Raw genomic sequence first — 23,772 nt, 5'->3', positions numbered from 1 at the left:
CTAGGCCTCCTCGGGGTCCAGCTGGTTGAGGGTTTGGATGTCATCCAGGAAGCGCTTGGGGGTCAGGATGTGACTGGAACCTGGGGGAGAGAGAGGTGGTTGGCAGTGGTGGGCACAGTGAGGCAGGTATGTGGCTGGCATCACCATCACCCCCATCTTTGCAGCTGGACCCTGCTCTAGTGCAGGGGGGGAGGGACTGTCTCCTACCCCCTTGGCCTGGCACCGCACCCCTCGTGCCGCTGTACCCTGCACAGCCAGGCAAGAATCCACGCGCTGACAGTGTTCCTCACCCTTGGGTCTTCGAGGGGTGTGTGCAGGGGGTGAGCCATATCCCTATGGGAGTTACTGGGGGTGTCTGACTGGGCCCCCACACATGGTCCCTGGGCAATGAGAGGCCTGGGGAGACAGAGGCCAGGAGATCAGGCGGCTAGATACAGGCCATGTGGGGCAAGCACATCTGTTCCCAGGCCCCTGGGTGTGGGAGGACAGAGGGTAGCATGGGAGCCCTGTGGGTGCTGGGCAGGCAGTTCTAGGGTCTCCCCCTCCCAGGGGGTCCCAACTCTCCCTGACCTGGGCATTCCAGCCGCCCTTTCCCCCAGGACTCGCCCCACTCACCGATCACCACCTCCCACTTGCCCTTGATGGCCGGGGTCACTTCGTAGGCACAGCGCATCTCAGACATGGACACCCCACCCAGCACGTAAATGATGAGGCGCGGGCCCGTCTGGTACTCGGCCGCTGGCTTGTTCTTGTGCCAATGCCTAAAGCGGGAGCTGGGGGGAGAGAGGGGCAGTGTGGATACCAGGGGCTCGCTGAGGGAATGCCAGATGGAAGGGCAGGGCCTGGAGGAGGCTGCGGGGCAGGCCCTGCCCAAGGGAGTGGGACAGGAGTCCCAAAGCAGGCAAGAGGGAGTAGGGGAGGGTGGCACCTGCGCTGGCCTGGGGGTCTGTCTAAAGCTCGGCCAGTCCCTTTCCTCCATCCTGGGCCCTGCTGTGTTGAGGGACTGCTGGGGTGCGGGGTACATGGTAAGAGGGTTCCAGGGCTCCAGGCTCTTGGACATCCCCTCCCCCGTAGAGGGCAGGGTCCTGACCACACACTCCCAGGCACAGAGGCTCCTACACTCTGGAGTGTGTGTGTCAGGGCTCTGCCACCCACAGCCCAGCCAGGCTCAGCCTTACCTGACAGCAGCCTGGGAGCTGGTGGTAGGGACCAGGTCTGACAAAAAGGGCCACAGATTCTTGTCCAATTTGTCCTCAATAATGTCCTGGCAGGGGGTGGTGGGGTGGAGGGAGGACAGATCAGCAGGGGCCAAGCAGCAGGAATCTCGGATCTGGTGGCCAAGCCAGGCCCCATTGGGGTGGAGGGGCTGGGACGGCTCCTCACTGAATGATTGACAGTCCCTGGGGGGAGCAGCCTGGGGCCCCCTTTCCGGGGGGGGCATGGGGAGCCAGCAAAGAACACGCTGACTCCTCCAGTGATGCCCCCCCATCTCCCCACATCCCCCTCAGCTGCTCAGTGCCCTGATGTGAACTCCCCACCCATCCACCGTTATGAGGAGGGCGGAGACCTCCTGCAGCCAGATCCAGGGCCCCTCATTTGGGGGGTGGGGGGGGAGAGGCAGGGGGCTGCCGTCAGTGCCCCTTTCCTGCTGCGGGCAGATCCAGGCCCTGCCTCTTGCTCCATGAGGTGTGTCCCAGGCACGCAGGGGGCCCAGGATATGATACATCCTAATGCCACATAATAGGAGCTTTTACATTAGTCTGCTGCATTGACTTGTACAGGGAAGCTTAAGGCCTGCCAAGTTGTGGCTGGCGCAGAGAGGGGGTACCCCCATTGGGTTAGGCGTGGGATTGAGGCTACCGCAACTGCCTGCCCCAAAATCCCACAGGAGGAACCATCACAACGCTGGAACAAGGGCCTGGGAGCCTCCTACCTGTGATCTGCCAGGAACAGGAGCTCCGGTCGGGGGGTTAATTCTTGGCCTGGAGGAGCCCCAAGCCAGTAGGTTGAAGGCAACTAAGTGTGCCCCCCCACCCCCTTGTGGAGTGCCCCACAGGACAGGGCGATGAGGGTATCAGCCCCCTGCAAGGGTTAGGGGATGGAGTGACCATGTCACCTCTCACAAGCTAAGCAGGTTTGGGCCTAGGCAGTGCTTGGATAGGAGACCTCTAAGGAAAAGCTACTGGGTGCTGGGGGGTGCGAGTGAGTCAGCAGAAGGTGCTCTATGACCCCAGTGCGGCGCTAGGGGGCGCTGTACTGCAGGGAGCAGGCGGAGGGCTCAGCAGGGGGCACTCTCCCCTGGCAGTCAGTGCTACCCCAGTGCGGCGCCAGGGGGCGCTGTACTGCAGAGAGCAGGCAGGGCGGGGGTCTGCAGGGGGCGTGACCAGTACTGTGCTGCAGGAGTTCATCCTTTAGATGAGCGTCAAACAGCTGCTCCTCACTGGAGGTTAGGCCAAGGACCCTGCCAGCCATTCAGATTCCAGTGCCAGTCATGACAGTGTGCTGCCTGGATCCCCTGCACTTCCAGCCCCACACACTGATCACCTCCTGCCCTAGACTCTCGGGCAGCGCTGCTGGGCGGCTGTTAAGAGCTGCCTGCCACTCCTTAGGAAGAATTCAGCCCCGGTGAGGGACCGCTGTATAAACCGCCCATGGCCCACCCCAGAGGTGGCAGCATCTCAGCACCGAGTAAGACAACTCCCCTGCACTCGTGTCTATGATTTAAGACCCCTAAGGACGGCAGCAGGAGAGGACTCTCTGATGAGCCCCTCACATGGCTACAGCCCTGCACAGATACAAAAGTGTGGATGTGCATCAGCCCGCGATCCACAAGCCGCCTTTTACCTGTATCCGCATCCTCACCGGCAGCAGCTAGCGAGGGTGGGGAAGGGGTCTCGCAGGGAAGGGGAGCATGGAGGGGTTGGGGGCTGGGGGAAGGGGCAGCGTGGAGGGGGCGGGGTCTGGAGGAGAAGGGGCAGTGTGGGGGCGGGGTCTTGAGGAGAAGGGGCAGTGTGGAGGAGGTGGGGGCTTGGGTGAAGGGGTGTCTCATCACGTGCCCTCTTGGGGGGTCACGAGCAACAGTACACAGCAGCAGCAGAGCATGTTGCATCATAGTGGGGTGGAGGGGTGGGGCGCTGGGGCCCCACCCACTCCAATCCCAAATCCTGCTGCCCAGGAGCTGGTGGGGACACTGGTGCTGCTCGAGCTGCTGGACAGGAAGCAGTGCGGCAGAGAGAGTGGGTGCTGGACAGCCCCGACTCCGACCTGTCGCCCAGCCACTGGCTGCGGGCCAGCGGCCCCGAGCACGCTGCGTCCCCCAGGCTGCCTGAGCCGGACGCCACGGGCCAGGTGCTGCTGGGGGGTAGAGCCCTGCACGGTTGTATCTGCAGCTGATCCACTATCCGCAGAAATGGTGCGCAGATATGCAGGGCTCTACACATGGTTGACCCCAAACCAACCCCTCCCCCTTGGGCCCAGCCTGCCAGTTGCAACCCCACCCCCAAGGCCGGGAAGCAGATGGCCCGGTACCTCCATGATGTCCTTGAGCATGGGAGTCCAGCGGGAGAGCTGGTAGCTGGATTCCAGCCGCACCTTCCTCTCCGGTCGCAGCTGCCCGCTCTGGGGGAGGAAGGGAGAGGGGGTGAGAGGCAGCAGGGAGGAGGTGCGGGGTGGGAACGGGGGCAAACAGGGAGAGCGCGGCCTACCTGAGTCGCGCCAGCCAGGCTGGCAGGGGAGAGGCAGAGAAAAGAACAGAATGGATCACTGAGAAAGAGAGAGAGAGAGAGAGAGAGAGAGAGAGACTGATGAAGAACAGAGCTGCTTCCCCCCATTCGCCGCATGGCCACCCCAAGCAGTGGTCACCAGCTCCAGCTCGCTGGCGATCTGAGGTCCTGACTTCCAGTATCCTCTGCCAGGGCAGAAGAAGTCACCCCAGATGGGGAGTAACTTTGGGGTCACCCTCCTATGGGGAGGGCGTCACCCCACTGTACAGGGGCAGAGGCCACCTCTGTGCTGGGAGTAGGTCACTGCCATAGAGGGGCACCTCCAGGATGGCCTGGGCTCCCCTGTGCAGCACAGATCTGCCCCCTGGCATGGGTACAGCTGCTGGCCCCTGGCCCCAGTCCCTTACCCCAGGCGTGAGAGAGATGCCCAGGAACTGCAAGTTGTTGATGATGTCTCTTTGCTGCTGGATGTTGGCATGCTGGATCAGCTTGGTGAGGTTCTCCTTGTCCACACCTTCATGGGGAGAGACAGGTCAGCGCTAGAACCCCGGGACGCACCCACAGCCCAGGCACATGAGTCCGTGGCCCCAGGAGTCCTAGTTCCCTGATCAGATCCTGAGATCCTGCTCTTCCCACCCCTCTCAGAGCTGGGGGTAAACCCAGGAGTCCTGGCTCCCAGCCCCCCTCTAACCCACTAGACCCCACTGCCCTCCCAGAGCTGAGGATAGAATCCAGGACTCCTGGCTCCCAGCACCATCCGCTCTAACCCACTGGACCCCACATAGTTAATGATCGAATTTAGGTTCTTGCTGCTCCTCCCTCAACAGGTTCTCTCGGGCGCTGGGGTCAGGGGTCTCTCTAGTTCCCCCTGGCAGTGCAATGGGAGCCCCCATCCCCCTGATCTGGGCTCCCCCTTCTGCAGCCAGTCAGGTGCAGAGTCAGAGTCGAGGCCTGGCTCTTAAAGGCTGTGAGGCCTTGAGCTGGAGGGAGGGCAACGTGCCCCACCCCTGCCCCCCCAAACCATTTATTGCTGCTTAGTGCAGACGGGGAGGCCTGGCAACTCCACAGCACCCCCTGGCCAGGAAACTGGGCAGCCAGGCAGCCAGAGGAGCCCCATGAGTGCACCCTGGCCTGAGCAATGGGCACAGGGGCAGTGCCTGAGCAGGGTTACAGGAAGGGCCCCAGAGCAGGGCCCTGCCCCACCGAGCCAGCATGGGATAGGAACCGATGGGGGAAGAGGGACTGTGCCAAGTGTCAGGGTCAGGGAGGTTCCCCAGGCCCTGGTGAGTTTGGGGAAGGGGCTGGATGCAGCAAGAAGCAGGGAGCTGCTGCAGGGATGACACAAGGGGTGGGCAGGGGACTGGTTGCAGGAGGCTCAGAGACACAACATGGTATCTGAACAGCCTGCAGGAAGGGAGGGAAGTCCCCCCTCCCTGCAGAGAACGGGCCGGGGGACTGCTCCAGGTGTGTGTCTCTCCATCCCCCCTCCCTGCAGAGAAGGGGCTGGGGGGCTGCTCTGGGTGTGTGTCTCCAGCCTCCCTCCCTCCCTGCAGAGAACGGGCTTGGGGGAGCATGGAGGGCGGACACTGCTCGGAAGGCAGTAGCACGGAGCAAAGGCCACCAGATCTGACCCCAGATCTGACCCCAGATCGGAGCATGGGCGTGGCGCACTGGCAGGCTTGCAGGCACCGAGAGGTGGGCAGAGGGAAGACAGGGCTGTAGAGCCAGGCTGGACACAGGTCCTGGGAAGCGGCTGGCCGGGGGGCGCCCTGCATAGCAGGAGGGCTTGCCAGTCTGAGCAGTGCTATTCCCCACCAGCCCCACAGGCCTGGGCCCCACCTCCAGGAGCCCCCTTCTGCAGCAGCAGGCCCCGCAGTGCTCCCCCTGCAGGCCTGTGGCATTACCATTCTTCAGGAAGATGTAGATCAGGATGATGCGGATCTTGTCGTAGGCCTGCACGCTGGGGTCCAGCAGGACAGGCAAGATGATCTTCATGGGGTCCTTGATCTTCTTCCTGTCCACGTCCGTCCCCATAGCCAGGTCCTGGGGGCAGGGGGAAGGGGGCGCACACACAAGGCCCAGGTCAGGCCACTCTGCTTCCTCCCGCCCACGCAGCAGGATGGGAGATGTGATGGCCCCCTGACCCACAGCTCGCCTACCCCGTGCCAGGGCCCCTTCCTCCCTGGGGTCAGCTCCCTCTGGGGTGAGCAACTGGCCCCCAGGGAGTAACCCGAGCCCCATGTCCTCCTTCTGCACCCCTGGTGCTGCATGGAGGGGCTGACCCTAGCTCCAGCGAGCCTGCGGCTCTGAGACCCCTCTCTCCGGGCTGAGTCCATGAGCCAGACTCTGCCCCAAGCCAGGCTCTGCCCACAGACACACCTGCTCCAAGCTGCACAGCTTCTCCACTCTTCCTTTGAAGTGCTGCATGCAGTGCTCGGCCAGGTTCAGATGCGTGGAGTACTGCGGGGAGAGACCGGGGCACAGGGCGAGTTCACCGTATCACTGGCTGGTCCAGAGCACCTGCACCTCCCAACCCACAAGGAGGGCCCCTCGGCCAGAGGGGCAGCCCCAATTGGCTGTCGAAGCCGAGCATATAGGGATTGTTTTGCCCAGCCACCATATAGGGCTGCCATATAGGGATTGATGTGCAGCCACCTCTGGGGTGGAGTGGGACAGCTGGAGGGGAGGATCAGGAGGAGGGAGCAGCTTCCAAAACAGCCCACGGCTTCTCTGTTAGTCACCACGAGGTTGGGGGCTTGGAGATCAGCAGGTGTTGGGGTACCTGTGCCAGTGGCCAGGAGCTTTCTGTTGGCACATGGCTCAGTGGCACCAGGAGTGGCTCCAATAGGCTGGTTTGGAAGCCCACCAAGGCCCTCTCCCGAGAGCTGCAGCAGCAAGGCACGGGCTTTACCCAAGGGCTGCCCTGGGTGGGGCTAACGTGGCAGCTCTGGGCACTGACAGGCAGGCTGCTGCCCATGGTGCCACACAGCACCTGGGGGGAAAATGGCTCTGCCCAACGGGACAGGTCAGCAGCTCTCATCAGGCAGTAAAGCGGAGTGCCACAGAGTGCCCTGCCCCCCAAGAGAGTCCCTACTGTCCCTCACCAGCCCCACAGAGCACCCTGCCCCTCCCATCAGCCCCACTGAATGGCCTGCCCCCTGCCCACGAAAAGCCCAGCCCCGTTACCCTGTTCAGCTCCTTCTGATACTGGGGCATCTTCTTCAGGATCTGGGACAGGTCCTCGATGTTGGCCTGGAGGGAGGCGGTGGTGAGATCCCGGCCGCTCCCAGCGCTTGGAGCCCCCTGCAGGGCAGAGGCAGCAGGGCGGGTCACTCAGGCCATGCGTGGCTGCAGCTTAGGTTAGACCTGCCCTTTCCAGGCCAGCTGGAACGAGACGGGAGCCCCGCAACCCGAACGCCCCTCAAGGTGTAAAGCAGCAGTGGGCCAGGGAGATGCCAGCGTTGGCTCCCTGCAGCTCTCCCTGCGCGGTCCCGATCCTGCTGTCTGACCCCGCCCCATGGGCCTCTGCCCTCCCCCACTGTGGGGAGCTCCAGAGCTCTGGCTGGGGGGCAGGGGACTCCATATACACCTCTAAGCCCTTTACAGGCAAACCCTGGGAGCAATGGGACAGCCCCCCCGCCCCCGCCAACCCCTCCTGGGGCAGCAGGGAAGCCTCCCCTCCCCATCAGTGGCAGTGGGATGGGTCCCCCTGTCCCTCCGGCCTGAACTCCCCAATCACTCCCCCCAACCTCTGCCGCACCTTCTCCGTAGTCAGCCTCTTGCTCTCATAGAAGGTGCGCAGCAGCTCCGTCACCTTTCTGCAGCAGGGAGAGGGGTCAGGACGGAGCCAGGCACTGCCTTGGAGGTAGGGGGTACCCTGTCCTATGCTACAGGGGATGGAGCCCCCGCCCCACAGGCACCAGGGTTCTCTGCCTCAAGAGCCTCAGACAGGCTGGGGGAGGCCCTCTTCCTAAGTTACCCCAAGGCAGAGTTCAGTGCACCTCTGGGGGCTCCTGGCGCCCTGCTGGGGGGGCCTGGGGGCAGCGGCAGGCCCAGCAGGAGGTCGGTGAGGGACTCACTCAAGGGAGCTGTAAGGTGCATGGGGAGACCCTGGGATCAGGGGAAGACAGTGTCCAGGCGGATCCCCAAGAGGAGATGTGGACAGTGGCTCTGGAAGGGAGCGCTCAGGGGTCCTTTGGGGAGAGGGGCTGGGTCCAGGGGGTCTCAGCACTCAGAGAGGAGTATGTCTGAGGGACAAGCTCCAGCACTGGGTGGGAGGGGGAGGGGGGGCCCTGGCACTGCGCAGGAGAGGAGTGTGTTGCGGGGGGTGGGTGTCCCTGCACTGGGTGGGAGAGGAGTGTATCCAAGGGATAGTGGGGTTCCAGCACTGGGTGGGAAGAAAAGAGGAGGGGTGTGTCTGAAGGGGAGGATGGGGGAAGTCCCGGCACTGGAAAAGTGGGGGAGGGGTGTGTCAACGGGGTGGGCTGTCCTGGCACTGGGTGGGAGAGGTGTGTCCAAGGGGGGAGTCCTGGCAGCGGGCGGGGAGGGGAGGGCTGTGCCAAAGTGGGGGTAGGGGGTCCCAGCATTGGGTGGGGAGGGGAGAGGTGTGCCAAAGGTGGGGGGGAGTAGCGAGACCCGGCACTAGGCAGGGCACAGAGGGGTGTGTCCAGGGGTGTCCTGGCATTGGGTGGGGCACGGAGTGGTGTGTCCGGGGGGGGGATGGGTCCTGGCCCTGGGTGGGGCACGGAGGGGTATGTCCAGTGGATGGGCGGGGCATGGAGGGGTGCGTCAGGGGGCAGGGCCGAGCGCGCTCACTTGGAGACGTCAGCGATGTGCATGTGGCGTAGCTGCACCCAGAGTTCGTCGTCTTCGTCCAGCAGCGCCTCTTTCTCCTGCGAGTCGCTGATGCCCGTCGTCTCGTACCTGCAGGGGGGAGATGGGGTCAGGCTGCGGCACCCCTCGCCCCAGTGTGGGGGCTGCGGAGCAGTGCAGGTGCCTGGGCCACATCCCCCCCAGCCCGCCTGAGGAGGGGTGCGGGCGCCCCCTGCTGGCAGCCAGGCCCTACTTGTAGGTGTCTTTCTCGATGCTGAGCAGGTCGTAGGCCATGGCCTGGTAGGTGAGCTCGTGCAGCAGTGGGGACACCAGATCGAAGCTTCGGTCCACAATCAGCAGCTGAGAACGGGCTTTGTCGGGGCCCTGGGGCAAAGGAGAGAGAAACCCGTCACCTCCTGCTCTGGCAGAGGGTTCCTGGCCTGGCTTACACGGCACAATCCAATGGGCCCTGGTGGCCTGAAACTTCACTACCCACCCTCTCTGTGGCCCAGCCCCCAACCCCAGGGGGAAGCCAAGAGACACCCCCCAAGCTAGCTGGGACGTGCCCTGGGGTCCTGCCCTGACCAGCTGCACTGCAACGCCCCCTGCAGGGATGGGCTACCTACCCCTCATGCAAATAGCAATGTCCCCCTCCCCCAAGCATGCTCTCTGCTCGTGCCTCTCCACCAACGGGAGCATGCCCCTTACAAGGCAGCTCCCTGACTGCCCCCTGCTCCATATGCTGTGTGGGGACGGGGGGAACTACACCAGAAGGGCCTGGCTAGTCTATCATTAACCAACACCAGGCCCAGAGACTCTTTGATACAAGGTCCCAGAGGGGGACGACAGGACATTATCCCTATGCCCCACCTTGCATCTGAGCTGGGACCCCATATGAAGCTCTAGCTCCCCAGTCCCAGCCTGTGTGGCCCCCCAGCATCCAGTTGGACAGAGACCACTCAAATGGTCAGCATCTCAGACCCACATCATGGGGGGGCTGGCCCAGCCCCCGCTTCCTGCCTGATCAGCATGCACTGCCCTCTTTGCGCAGCAGGTGGCGATAGGAGACCAGCCCTGCGCTCTCATGGCAGATGGCTCTGAAACTGGCTCCAGCAGCCCCAGTGGAACCCAAGCCCACCCAGGAGCACCTCGGCAAGGGGCTGCGTCTGCTCTTTGCTGGGTAGCACAGACAGTCAGGGGTGGGTGGGGTGGGGACGTACAGCCCCTGATGCTATCCCAACTGTCCCACCTCAGTACGTGGCCCGATTTTCAGCCACGCTCGGGAGCAGAACGTCGGACCGGCCCCCACCCACCCGCCTGGCAGGTCTCCACAGCCTCTGCGTAAATGGGTTGAGGCTGACGGGGGAGCGCCTCTCTTGGAGGAGTATCTGGCCCCCACCACTGTAGCACTATCATTGCTGCATCCTGCCCCCCCATGCACGTGGGGCTGGGCAGGGCTGTCACCCCATTGCAGAGGGGGATGGAGGCCCAGAGGGGCTGGGTGACTCACCCAAGGTCACACAGGGAGTCTGTGGCAGAGCAGGGACATGAACCCAGAGCTGGCACCATCATTCCCCTCTAGCCCTACCCAGCCTGGATGGGTTGCTATGCTCAGCCCCCGCCCCCACCCCCCACGGGACTCTGCTCACACCCTTTGCCAGTTCGGCTCTGCTGGAGGGATCCCCGAGTACAGATGGGGGCTGGCGTAACCACCGGGTCACCCCACCCTGCCCAGAGCAGAGGGGTGGTTAGTGCACTGGTGGGTGCCACAGCACTGCCTGTGCCAGCTACCCCTCAGGGCTGGCTGCTGGGAAACATCAAGGCAAGAGGGACTAGTGCAGACAAGGCCCCAGGGTGCCGGGACCGCGGGCTGGGTGGCTTTGGAGACCAGAACAGTTGGGTTTCTTAGGCACCTGGACCCCAGCCTGGGCAGCCCAGCCCACTGAAGGTTAAAGCAAGAGGCCGTTCTGGTCAGCCCAGAGCCTGGCCGAGCTGCAGAGAAACCTGTTTTCAGCTCCGGGTCTCTCACTCAGGGCCTGTCTACATGTAAACCACTTCAGCTGCTCCGCTTCAGTGACTCCACCTTTCCCATACCCCCAAGCAACGCAGTGGCACTGACCCAATTGCCTCATGTAGACCAGGCCTCGGCCTGACCTTAGTCAGTTCTCAGGCGAGAGCTCCCAGCTTCCCGCACTCATCCCCCAGCTCAAACCTTCCCAACCCTGTGTTCTCGAGCTGGGGGCCCTGCTCCAGTTCCCTGCTGGGAGCATCCAGCCAGGAGCCATTGGAGCCGGCATGGTCTTTCTGGCCCCCAGGCTGATCTGTGTTGGATTCTCTTCATTTCACCAAGACAGGGAGGTGACACCCCCCACCCCCGGCATGACTCTTACCTTCCCCGAGAATCCTTCCCCTTCACCCCCTGCCAGAGAAGCCAGGAAATATATAGGGAAACTGAGGCACGCATCAGATTCATAAAAGATATTACAAACATTCCCAGTTGGTCACAGGTGCACAGTCTCCCAGCAGCTCAGCAAAGGCTGGAAGCAAGAGCAGAGGCAACAGGAGGGAGAGATCTGGGCAGGCCTTGGATTTTACATCACTTTGCTTCTCCTAGGGGGGTAGGAGCTACTGGGTTTCCCGTGTGAGAATCCAGGGCAGGGTGGGTTTGCAGCTCCCCTCTGCTGGGGGTGGGACGGGGATGGCAGGAGCTAGGGGAAGCCCACAGGCCAGGGCTGACTTGTGGTTAAGGCTCGGGAGAGCTGGGTTCTATTCCTGCTCTGGCAGACTCCCTGTATGCCTCAGTTTCCCATCTGTAACACAGGCCACCCTGCCTCCTCTGGGAGGCTGAATTCATTAGTGAGATTCTGATACCATGGTGATGAGTGTAGGAGCACACACAGACAGGAGTGTCCAGGTGTGGAAGAGGCTCTGTGTGCGAAGCTTAGTTCTCTGACCGAACTGCCCTGTTTATAAACAGAGAGATTGTGCTGGGCACACACTTCCCCAGTTGGTGCCTCAGTTTCCCCATCTATACAGAGGGGATAAGGACACTAGCCTTTGTAGAGCACTTTGAGATCTGCCCACAGCCAGTGTTAGAGAAGGGCTGGGGCCATTAGTCCAGCCACACAGGGAATGCTATTGTTCTGCCAACCCCTCAGGATCTCCAAGGGTGTCTAGACCCCACCCCTCCCCCCCGACCAGGATCTCCGAGCAGGTTCTAAATCACTCCTCCTTCCTTCTACTTCTCATGTGCTCCCCCGTGGCTCTGTCCCATGGCAAAGGTGTGACCGACACAGCTCACTCACCTCTCCCATGCTGGGCTCGTATGCCTTAAACGCCTTGAGTTTGGCCAGCACAGCGTGCGCCAAGTGGAAGTTATCTTCATGGTCCCTGCAGCAAAGACAAACCCTGTAGGTCAGAAACAGCTCCTCCCCGAGGGGCACACGCACTTCCTGTAGGAGGTAACCAGGTACCCTCGCCCTTTGGGCACACTCACTTCCTGTAGAGGATGGCTGGGTACTTCTCCATGGCTCACTCACTTCCTATAGGGGATAGCTGGGTACCCCTCCCCCTGGGCACACTCACTTCCTGTAGCGGATGGCCAGGTACCCTTCTCCTTCTGGGCACACTCACTTCCTGAGGTGGGTACTTCCCCATGGCACACTCACTTCCTATAGGGGATAGCTAGGTACCCCTTCCCCTGGGCACACTCACTTCCTGTAGTGGATGGCTGGATACTCCTCCAGGGTTTCACACAATGTGGCAATCTGCTCTGCCAGCATCTCCAGCTGCTTGTTCTTTTCGAAAAAGCGGTAGGGGCTGAACCAGTTGTGGAAGGTCTTTGGCTTGTCCAGGGAGTACACCTTGGGGACGGGGGAGAGCAGAGATCAGACCCCGGTGCCAACTGCTTGCAGCCAGGCCAGCTGTGTCCCATACCGCGCCCCTAAGATGCGCTGTTGGATCAGGCCAGCCTGGTGGAGCTGTAGCAAGCCCCTAGTGAGGGAGAGATCCCTTTGCCAGTGCCACTCCTCTTGTGGTAGAGGGATAGCGAGCCAGAGATTCATGCACCAGCCTGGGATGAAGATGCCCCAGGTTCAGGTCCTTACTTGGCTGCAGACCCCCAGGTGCCCTCAATGTTGGGGGAGGGGGCTTGGCGACGCTTCTAGTCTGGCGAAAGCCCCAGCATAGACACGGGCAAACCCGGCATCAAGGCGCGTCTGCCGCTGTTGCTTATTTCACTGGCCGAACAGAACGAGCCATTGGGACAAACGTGCTTGGACACCAATAAACAGTATCGGCCCATGAAGGGTTTGCTGGCGCAACGGGACGGGTGAGCCAGCAAAGCCTCCTGACGGACACTCAGCTTATACCAGCCAAAGCTTCTCTTGGCACAGCTGGCACCGGTACCCCAGATGAAATCAGCTAGAGTGGCGAAAGGACTGCTTTGCCAGCGTAACGGCATCTACCCAGGGGCTCTGCCACCACAGCTGCATCAGTTACAGGGGGGATTTTTTCTCTCATGTCCCTGTAACAAACCCATACCAACAAAGCTTTTGTGTGTAGCCCAGGCTCATGTCTCTCTGTGCCTCAGTTTCCCCATCAATGCAATGGGGCTGACACCACAGTCCTGCCCCTCAGGGGCAGGAGGGGCGAAATCCACTGATGACACAAGGAGGGGATGGGGTGGTTGGTAAGTATCGGGCTGTCTTGCAGGCCTAGTATAAACCATCAGTAAGAGCTGGTAAAGCCAGGGAGGCAGGGCCCTCCTCCCCCATACATCTACCATCCCCACCAGGTGCAAGCCAGCGATTCCACCTCTCACAGGGTGTGAGCAGCCAGCTAGTTCCTGCTGTCCTGTGCTGGCGTCAAACCCGGGGCCCTAGAAGGGAAAGGTTCCCCCGCCAAATCACATGAAACAATAAGGGTGTGGTGTCGTACGTCACCATCCGCCCCGTGGACCTGCTCCTCCAAAGCCCGGCCACCCCTCACCTGGCTCTCATAGGGCAGGAAGGCCACGTTGATCTCCTTGAGGGTTTTGATGACCTTGGTGATCCGTGACTTCCTCAGCTCCTTGAACAGAGGCTCAGGACAGGCTGCAAGGCAAAGGCAGTGGGTGGGAGTGACAGGCACAGGGCTCAGGACCCCCAGCACAGCGCCAGCCCCCACGGACGGGGCCAGGACGGGCACAGCAGGGGCAGTAGTGCTGCACGCCTGTGGGGAACCTGGGCAAGCCAGCAGGGCCACACAGGAGTCAACGATGAGTCCAGCCCCCCCGAACCAGAGTCATGCCGGGTTCTCGCCTTCTGCAGCATCAGCAGCGAGGGGGAGCCACAATCTCTCCGACGCAGCCCCTGTCTCACACCCTGCCCTCAGCCTGCCCGCAGGGCTGAGTGACCAGAGTGTACAACTCAGGATGATGCACAAGGAGGAACGGGGACTTGGGTTCCCCCTGCCTCTGTAATGGGGAGAAGCAGATATGACCCTGACACACTGGGTATTCTGGTGGTGTCCCATCCCCCCACCGAGTTGGGACTGATGGAGCAATGCATGCTGGGAATGGTAGCCAGAGGCCGCCTTTCTGGGCACACGCTGCAGGTGTCTGTGAGCCTTGCTGGCTGGAGGCAGGCCCGTGGGGGAGAAGGCGGGGGAAGGGATAGGTGGGGTCATTCAGTCTGGCCTGCTGGGGCTGCATCCCCCTGCAGGAGGGCAGAGCATAATCAGGGTGCTGCGCACTGGCCTGCCGGCAGAGAGAGACCCCCCACCCACAGGCTCCAATGTGCTGCGGCCCAGGCTCCCAGCTGGGGGATCCCCCGACCCCCAATACTCATGGCTGAGGAAGAAGACGTGAGCTGCCTTGTAGTTGAAGGTGGGGGTGCCCTGGAAGTCATTGATCAAAGCCTGCACCGACTGCAAAGCGGAGAGAGGGGGGTTGTCAGCACCTGCCGAGGCCCCTCCCTGCTGCTCAAATGGCCCAGCCCATGCCCAGGCCCTGGGTCTCAGGGCCTAGCATGATGCCATCGGGAGGTGGGCTGGTTTTCACCCCCCTAGCTCTGGGCTCCCTCCCTGCCTGAGCAGGGCTTGTGCCCATGTGCCCGGGACATCCTCAGGGCCCAGCCACATCTCTTGCTGGCACAGAAGTGTCCATGCCCGGCCACAGATGAGGCCTGGCATTGCCTTGCTGCTGAACTAAGTGGGCTCTGAGCAGTGTCCAGGGAACAGCCGGCCGAGCAGCAATCCCAGGCAACTACCATCAGGGCCCCCTCCCTCCCCGCGCGCCATGCTGGGCACCTGCAGCTTCGCCACGCCAGCTAGCCTGGCAGGGTGTTTGGAACCTGTTCAGACCCCTCGACCAGCCATTCCCATCCTGACGTTGTGCTGCGCATCCCCCCGGACAGCGCCACCTCCAGGCAGCACTAGGAGCTGTCCCGGGGTCTCCCCTGCTCCCCATCCAGTTGCCCCAGGCCCGAGCTCCTACCTCCTCCACTGGGCTGAGCAGGTAGACGGCCTCCAGGCTGGGGATTGACTCCCGGCACTTGTTAATATCTTCCACAACTACGAGAGAGCAGACACTGGGCGCGGGTCAGTGTGTCCTAGCCACCCGCCCCAGCCGCTCTCCACCAGGATGTGGGGAGGGGAAGCCAAGGGGCACAGTGATGTTCGCTGGCAGCAGGCCGGGGCATTCCAGAGGCAACAATGCAGCAGCCGCTTCGATGTGGGGCCGTGGGCTGCGATGCTGCCACAGTATGGAGCAGGGAAGGAATGGCCCTCTGTACTGTGTTGGGGGCACCCCGCTAGAGTGCTGGCTCAGCTCTGTGCCCCTCAACCCCAAGGGCTCCTCCACCCTAAAGCAGGGAGCCAGCATTCGCCCTCCCCAGCCAGGACCCTGCCCACAGCATTGGGGAGGAGCAGCGAGGAGTTAGCAGGAGTCTGAGAAAAGCGGTGAAGAGGCTCCACGGGCTGAAAGTGCCAGGCTAAGGGAACTAGACCTGGCTGGGAAGGTACCAATAGCAAGGAGGGCGTCTAGGGGGCTGCAAAGCGGGGAAACTAGATGCAAACGTGAATGTAGACAAGTCAACTCCCTGACTGTGAGGTGTATCCAAGGGGGAAGGGAGCCCTGGCGGGGGGAGCAGACGGGAGGGAGGGGCCACTCACGTGTGATGCCTTCGTCTACGATGTCGGACATCGTGCAGCATGATGAGAGGATGCGCGTGCTGGGGTGGTCCATGATCAGCACCTGGGGTAGCGAGAGGGGAGCGCTCCACTTCGGATGAACTAGTCACTGCCCTGAGCCCAGCTGCCCACCATCATCATCCACAGCACAGCCAAGGGAGCAGAGCGACTGCTAATGGCAGAGCCCTTCCACAGCCCTTTCACAGCAGAGCAGCAGGGCCGGTACCAAGCCTGCACTTTGCTGAGCTGACCGTGCTAAGGACTGCGTGAGGAGCTACAGGGAGAGCGGCTCCGAGCAGAGTGGCTGGTACGAGATGTAGGAGACAAATCTGGGACACCCGGCCATTCAGAATGGTTCCATCCTCCTAGACTGGAGGAGATCAGCCTCTTCGCCCAGGTGACAGGGTGAGTGCAAGAGGCAGGGACAGAACAGGAGTCCTAGCTCCCAGTCCCCTGCTCCGATCCACCAGATATCCGCTCCCCAGCCCTCGGACAGAACCAGGATCAGGGCACAGAGAAATGGAACGAGGGGAGTCTCCGTGTTCCCCTAGGAAAGCCCTGTAGGCCATTGGCCCAACATCTCCACCACCTTCCTGCCGTGCCGAATGCTCCCTCTGCCACACCGGCCTAACCCGCTGCTCCACATCCCCCAGCCCAGTCCATGCCGGGGGCTCAATAACCTGCCTGCCCAATGGTGCATACTGCCCCCATGCTTGGCACTCTCCTGCTCCTCCTCCCACCCAGGCTGATTCACTGGCCCCAGTGGTCTGATCCGGTGTGTGTGTGGGGGAGATATGGGGCTAGCTGGACAAGCTGGGTCTGATCCAGCGCAGTGGGAAGGCAGACATACCCAAGCCTAGCTGGGGACGGATGAGGGGCTAGACAGAGCAGGGATCTGATCCAGCCTGGAAAAGCTCAGGTTCCTAATGAATCTCAAGAGGCTGGAGGGGGAGGAGCATGATATATGGATACAGCATATCCCCAGGGGGACACCAGGGCAACAGGTTCGGCCTGCTTACCTTCCATTCTCTTTCCTTCTTCACGCTGTGAAGGACAACGCTGAGGATCTCTGCGAGTGAAAGAGATGAGGATCAGTGGTGGGGCTCGGACGGGACGGCTGTGCCCTGAGCCAGGACCCACTGGCTGGTGGAAGGACCCCTCAGGGAAGTGGCTCAGAGGCTGCTTTCAGGCCAGCTAGCGATGTGCTCCTAGCCGAGCCCCCAGTCGGCGATCGTGGTGGGGTGACAGGCTAGATGGGCCATGGGTCTGATCCCCCTTCCTTTCTGCCAGGCTGGATACGAGCACAGCTGAACTAAGGATCTGGCCCCGTGCAGCAAGAGAACAGATCCTGTCCAGCACCTCTGGACTGGAGGGGATCCAGGGACCCTCTACAGTGTGTGGGGGACAACAACACAACAAAGACTTCAAATCCTGAGTCCTGCACATAGAACCCCTCCAAGGCATGCCCCGCTCAGAGAACTGCCGGCCTGTCTCCTGGGCACCTTCCACGGCCCAGCTAAGCAATTAGATAGTCAGCTCTTTGGGCCAAGCACCATCTTTTTGTTGTGCCCAGCATAATGGTACCCTGACCCATGACTGGCGCTCCTGGGCACTACCGTAATACACCTAATGAATAATGTACAACGCCTTGCAAAATGGGGCCTTGGTCCATGACTGGGGCTCCTGGGTGCTACCATACTACATCAGTTTGTTTTACCCCTACGAAGCACCTGATTCTGGCTGGCCCCGTAGGGCAATAGCCCCACGACCCTGACCTGTGCTGTCACTCTCACTCCCACTCCCGGTAACTGGTGTGCGTGAGTGCACTGCCCAACACACTATGTTTCCACCATAACTCAAGCAATGCCTCTCCCTACCCCACCTCTAGCCCATCAGGACTTGGCTGCTCGGTCCTAATGAGGCTCCAGGGGCTATTCTGCACCAGGACGCACTGGCCTCCCTGCTGCTTTCCTGCAGTTCCTTTACACCTGTGGCATGCAGACACCCCGTTCAGCGGGGCACGTGGAGCTCTAGTGCAAGGTAAGGGGCCGGCAGCACAGCCTGGATCCAGACATGGTGAAGGCAGACATGAACCTGCTTTCTCCACGCAACTCCGCCCAGGCATTTTGACCCTGAACTGCAGTTACAGCTCCCCACACCAGCCCTGGGCTGCCCCCATCAGCTGTGCCAGTGCCCCTCACTACTGACTGGAGCCCCTGCAATCCCAGCCCTTTCCTCCCCCCCATTCCCAGCTCTGCCAGTGCCCTTCACTCCTGTCCACAGCCCTCTGCTATGCCAGCTCTGGTCTGTCCCCCACCAGCTCTGCCTCACTCCTGACCCGCAGCTATTGCAGTCCTGGGTTCCCCGCCTCACGGCTCTGCAGATGCCCCTCACTCTTGTCCGCAGCCTTCTGCTATTCCAGCCCTTTGCTCCCCCCCGATTCCCAGCTCTGCCAGTGCCCCTCACTCCTGCCCGCAGCCCCCTGCTATGGCAGCCTTGGGCTACCACCCACTCCCAGCTCCGCCGGTGCTCCTCACTCCTGACCCGCAGCTATTCCAGTCCTGGGTCCCCCCACCCCACGGCTCTGCAGATGCCCCTCACTCCTGACCCGCAGCCCCCTGCTATTCCTGTTCAGAGACCCCTCTTGAACCAGGGCAGTATGGCCCACCCCAAGTATTCAAAAGTCACGTGTCAGGCCCTCCTAATTGTGCGATTTAGTGAGGAAAAGCTAAGAGAAGAGCTAAGGGTTATTAGCACCACCGGCCATCCTGAACTGTGGGCCACTTTTGCTCTGTCCCAGTTCTGGGGGCAACCATGGAACATCAGAACTGAATCCACTTTCCAAGAGTCTTTTAAACCCCAGGTCTGTGGTCTGGATTTAGCCACAGGCCCCGTCCACTGCAGCCTGGGCTGGAGATTCAGCAGTGGGTCTGGGCTTCTGAAGTAACAGAAGTGGGTTGGGCTTCTGAAGTGTAAGGCTTTAACTTGCTCTCTCCTACATTACAGCTATCGCCTACGCCAGCTCTGTGTTGGGGCCGGGCAGAAGTGTACTGCTTCACTACATTACAAAGCGGCTATGATGTCATTTTTCTCCTCGCGCGCAGCCGTTACCCGTTCTGACAGGCTGTTTATAATGCTAACTTTACTAGTTTTCAGAGGTTGTCGGGGGGGGGGGGGGTGCAAGGTGGAAGTTTCGCCTAGTGCACAAAATATCCTTGCACCGGCCCTGGTGGGAGTCATCCTGATGGAAAGAGATGACGACGATGACGCCCCCGCAAAGTGCAGCTCCTATGGGAGGGGGCAGCCCTTGGGGGTGGGGCAGACAGCCTCCTCCCCTTCCTGGTGTATGACAGGCAGGTGGGGGGGAGCTCTCTGCTCCGACTGACTCCTAATCCTCCCCGAGGGTGAGACAACCCCAGGAGCGCCCCTCCCAGGGCCCCCCAACTGGGCCCTGCCCCCCCAGACCCACACCCAACCAGATTCCTGCCCCTGACCGGCTCCGCACTCAGACCCCCCGGCTCCGCACTCACTCTTGCGCACCACCGCCTTCAGCCCGGACGGGGCCATCTCCGCCTCTTGCCACGTCCCCTCGAGCCCTGTGGGTAGAAGTGGGACTCAGCTGTGTGCGGGGTGGGGTTGGAGTCAGGACTCCTGGGCTCTGCCCCGGCTCTGCTCCTGACCTTGGGCACGCCCTGGCCTCTCCCTGCCATGCTCTGGGGAGTGTCTGTGACGCTGGACGACGGCCCCTAGTGACGCTGAAATCAGTCACTGGTGGACGGGCCCAGCCCCCCCTAGTGTCACTGATGGACGGGCCCAGCCCCCCCAGTGACTGATTTCAGTATAAAGCAACTGGGGTGCTGGCGGGTCGATGTCTGCAAGGCTGAAGACGGCCGAACGCCGCAGCCCCCCACTTCTGGCGCTGCGAGGGCTGGGCCTGGGCACCAATGGGCAGGCGACCGGTGACAGGGCCACGCAGGTCCCCACTGAACCCCCAACTGGTCACGTGGGGCGCAGAGGGAGGCGGGGGCCTCGGGCAGGGTTAAAGCGAGGACCGGGTTGGGGTAGTGGGGCCTCAGCCCACTCCAGTCAGGGCCCCCCAGTGAGCTGCAAGTCCCCCCTCCACCCAGCCTCCCCCCATCAGCCAGGCCCCTCGCCCCCCCTCCACCCAGCCCCCCTCAGCCAGGCCCCGTGTTGAACCCAGGAACAGGAGCAGGTCGAATGGAGCGAACGGCCTCTGCCCGTCTCGCCCCGTCGGGAATGGCGTCCTTCAGCGCTGCCGGGGGCGGGGAGGGCCGGAGGGAACGGACTGTACCACTGCTCAGCCAGTCCCGGCCCTTCCTGCACGGAGTGGCGGGAAAACATGGTACAGTCCCAGCCGGGGTGGAAACAGTCTGAGGTAAAATTGTCCTGGGAGCTGCCAATGGCGGGAAAAACCGGTTGGATCCAGTTATGACTGGGCCATGATCACCGTAAACAACAAGATGGCGGTCACAAGATGGCCGTTCAGACGCCATCTTGGATTGCTGCTCTGTCTTTACAAACCCCGTATTGAATTTAATATACACATATTTTAACAGACTATAATCCTATAACAAAACACATCCAACAGTATACAGAGCAGTATAAACAAATCATTGTCTGTATGACATTTTAGTTTGTCCTGACTTCGCTAAAGCTTTTTGTGTAGCCTGTTGGTGTACCCCCTGGAAGACCTCTGCGTACCCCCAGGGGCACCCGTAACCCTGGTTGAGAACCACTGGGTTAGAGAAACGTGTGTGTGTGTGTGTGTGTCTAGGAATCAGGACTCCTGGGGTCTATCCTGACTGCGAGCGGAGTGGGGTCTAATGGTTAGAGCAGAGAGCTGGCAGGTAGGATTCGTGGGTTCTAGTCCAGGCTATGCAATTGATTCATTCTGTGACATGGTTCGTTCTGCCTTGTCGTCCTGTGACATGTGGAGCGCAAAGACCTTCCCCAGCCCTTCCCTTCCGGCTGGGTGGTGCAGGAATTAATGGCCGTAGAGCCTGGGCTCTAAGATCCTGGAGCAAAGCATCCTGGAGAAGGAATTTGTTCCCCAAGCTTGACTGGCTCCCTGCCCCATCCCTCCCTCCGTCAATCAGAACGAATCCCTCATGGCAGAGCTGTTGTCTGGTTACCCGCAGTGCAGACCCAATCTATTGTGTCCTGGCTGCTGTTCAGCTCAGGTTAACAGCATGGTCTGTTTCTGTGAACTCCCCCAGGGCTTTTGAATGGAAGTGAGAGTCTTCTTCACATCCTGCTCTAAACTGTGAGGAGTGTCGCTCTGTGGCTGTTCAACAGCTGCTGCATTCCTACCCCAGAGGTGGCATCATTTCAGTTCTGGGTGAGTGATCCCTGTGTAGTGTCGTTGAGTGCTGTTGCACATCTGCTATGCTCCATCCAGAGCTGTCTGCATTTCAATGCCAGGTGAGTGATCCCTGTATTGTGTTGTGGGGGGGAGGGATAGCTCAGTGGTTTGAGCATTGACCTGCTAAACCTAGGGTTGTGAGTTCAATCCTTGAGGGGGGGTGCATTTAGGGATCTGGGGCAAAAATTGGGGATTGGCCCTGCTTTGAGCAGGGGGTTGGACTAGATGATCTCCTGAGGTCCCTTCCAACCCTCATGTTCTATGATACGCTGCTGCGCTCCACCCCAGAGGTATCTGCATTTCCGTGCTGAGCGAGCAATCCGTGTGTTGTTATGCAGGTACTATGCTCCACTCCAGAAGTGGCTGCAATTCAGTGCAGGGTGAATGAAAGTCCATGTCTCATTTTGCAAAGCATGGGTTCTCCAAGCAAGGGTGCTGTCTGTCCCATGTTCCTGCTCAATAGACTCTGGATTCTTAGCATCAGCGGAGCTACATTTTGAGCAGTGGTGGAACCAGGAGGCAGCTGGGTCATTGGTGGTTCCACCTTCAGTTCTACCTATTGGCTTGAAAAGGCACCACACGTATACCTAATGGCTGCTGAGGGGGGCAGTTGCCCCCCGGCCCGCTAGTAGCTCTGCCACTGATTCTTTTTAAATGTTCATTGTGCTGCTTCCACCAGCCACTTTGATTTTGTTTTCTTTTACAGACCCAAGCAAAACGCAAGCGGCAACCTGGCTAGAAGCAGATCCGTGGAATTGAACAGACTCATCCAATTACTGAGCCTTCCCAGAGCCGGGTGCTGCCCTCATGATACATCCAATCTAGAGGACCTGCTAAACTCCCAGTAGATGTAGCCTAGAGCCAAACGCAGGCCAGGCAAGGTGGCTTCGCCCATGGAGTTCAGGTCCAGGGATTCAGTAGGGAGTAAATGGCCAGCACTGGATGCTTCAGGTTTTGGTGCCCACCCAGAGACGGCTGGGGGCTGATTTTCAATTACACCCCTGCAGCTGGCCCAGGCCAGCTGACTCCAGCTCCCGGGACTCGGGCTAAGGGGCTGTTTAACTGCGGTGTAGCCTTTGGGGCTCAGGCTGGCGCTTCAACTCTAGGACGATGCGAGGTGGGAGGTTCCCAGAGCTCGGGCTCCAGCCGAAGCCAGAACGTCTGCACCACAAATAAACAGCTGCTCAGCTCGAGCCCTGTTAGCCGGAGTCAGCTGGCCCGGGCCAGCCGTGGGCACATAACTGCAGTGTAGACACACCCTAAGTGCCCACAAGCCCCCCTGGGAGCTGCGGGTATTTAGCACCTCTGAACTCTAGGCCCCAGGTGTCTCAACGTGGGCACCCAAAGTTAGGGGCCATTCAAAATCTTCTTGCCACTGTCTTCCCCCACCCCACACTGCTCCTCAGACGTTCCTGTTAACTGCTGGAAATGGCCCACCTTGATTATCACTACAAAAGGTTTTCTCCCCCCGCTCTCCTGCTGGTAATAGCTCATCTTAAGTGATCACTCTCCTTACAGTGTGTATGATAACACCCATTTTTTCATGTTCTGTGTGTATATAAATCTCCTGACTGTATTTTCCACTGAATGCATCCGATGAAGTGAGCTGTTGCTCACGAAAGCTTATGCTCAAATAAATTGGTTAGTCTCTAAGGGTACATCTACACTACAAAATTAGGTCGAATTTATAGAAGTCGGTTTTGTAGAAAGCGTTTTTATACAGTTGATTGTGTGTGTACCCACACAAATGCTCTAAGTGCATGTAGTCGGTGGAATGTGTCCACAGTACCGAGGCAACTGTCGACTTCCGGAGCATTGCACTGTGGGTGGCTATCCCACAGTTCCCGCAGTCTCCGCCGCCCATTTGAATTCTGGGTAGAAATCCCAGTGCCTGATGGGGCTAAAATATTGTCGCGGGTGGTTCTGGGTACATATCGTCAGGCCCCCGTTCCCTCCCTCCCTCCGGGAAAGCAAGGGCAGACAATCGTTTTGCGCCTTTTTTCTTGAGTTACCTGTGCAGACTCCATACCACGGCAAGCATAGAGCCCGCTCAGATCACTTTGGCAATTAGGAGCACATTAAACACCACACGCCTTATCCAGCAGTATATGCAGCACCAGAACCTGGCAAAGCGATACCGGGTGAGTAGGCGACGTCAGCGCGGTGACGCAAGTGATGAGGACATGGACACAAACTTCTCTCAAAGTACGGGCCCTGACAATGTGGGCATCATGGTGCTAATGGGGCAGGTTCATGCGATGGAATGCCGATTCTGGGCCTGGGAAAGAAGCACAGACTGGTGGGACCGCATAGTGTTGCAGGTCTGGGACGATTCCCAGGGGTTGCGAAACTTTCGCATGCGTAAGGGCACTTTCATGGAACTTTGTGACTTGCTTTCCCCTGCCCTGAGGCACAAGAATACCAAGATGAGAGCAGCCCTCACAGTTGAGAAGCAAGTGGCAATAGCCCTGTGGAAGCTTGCAATGCCATACAGCTACCAGTCAGTCGGGAATCAATTTGGAGTGGGCAAATGTACTGTGGGGGCTGCTGTGATGCAAGTAGCCAACGCAATCAAAGATCTGCTGATATCAAGGGTAGTGACCCTGGCCTGTGTGCGGGTGTTGGTCTGGCTCCAGGGCTGGGGAGGGAGGAGGAGACCCGGGAAAGAGCAGCAGCAAGCCGTTC

The 23,772-nt window shown here is 60.4% G+C and overlaps 1 protein-coding gene across 1 annotated transcript; it reads right to left on the bottom strand.

The window, feature by feature from the left end:
• LOC144266222 (syntaxin-binding protein 2-like) lies at positions 1 to 19,271 on the bottom strand. The gene is made up of 19 exons (XM_077819621.1): positions 19,235 to 19,271; positions 16,724 to 16,773; positions 15,687 to 15,768; positions 15,010 to 15,086; positions 14,360 to 14,441; positions 13,524 to 13,615; positions 12,249 to 12,397; positions 11,840 to 11,924; positions 8,788 to 8,918; positions 8,538 to 8,645; positions 7,483 to 7,540; positions 6,909 to 6,974; positions 6,102 to 6,182; positions 5,627 to 5,765; positions 4,130 to 4,236; positions 3,529 to 3,618; positions 1,179 to 1,264; positions 616 to 773; positions 1 to 80 (listed from the first exon to the last, which is right to left on the bottom strand). Exons 1-19 carry the CDS (start codon positions 19,269 to 19,271, stop codon positions 1 to 3), a joined length of 1,758 nt encoding a protein of 585 aa, XP_077675747.1.
• Between the last annotated feature and the right edge of the window lie 4,501 nt (positions 19,272 to 23,772).

The sequence above is a fragment of the Eretmochelys imbricata genome, chromosome 1 (genome assembly GCF_965152235.1).
Source record: "Eretmochelys imbricata isolate rEreImb1 chromosome 1, rEreImb1.hap1, whole genome shotgun sequence".
NCBI classification, from domain to species: domain Eukaryota; kingdom Metazoa; phylum Chordata; order Testudines; family Cheloniidae; genus Eretmochelys; species Eretmochelys imbricata.
The sequence above is the reverse complement of the archived record's forward strand: the minus strand, read 5'-3'. Positions and strand labels throughout refer to the sequence as shown.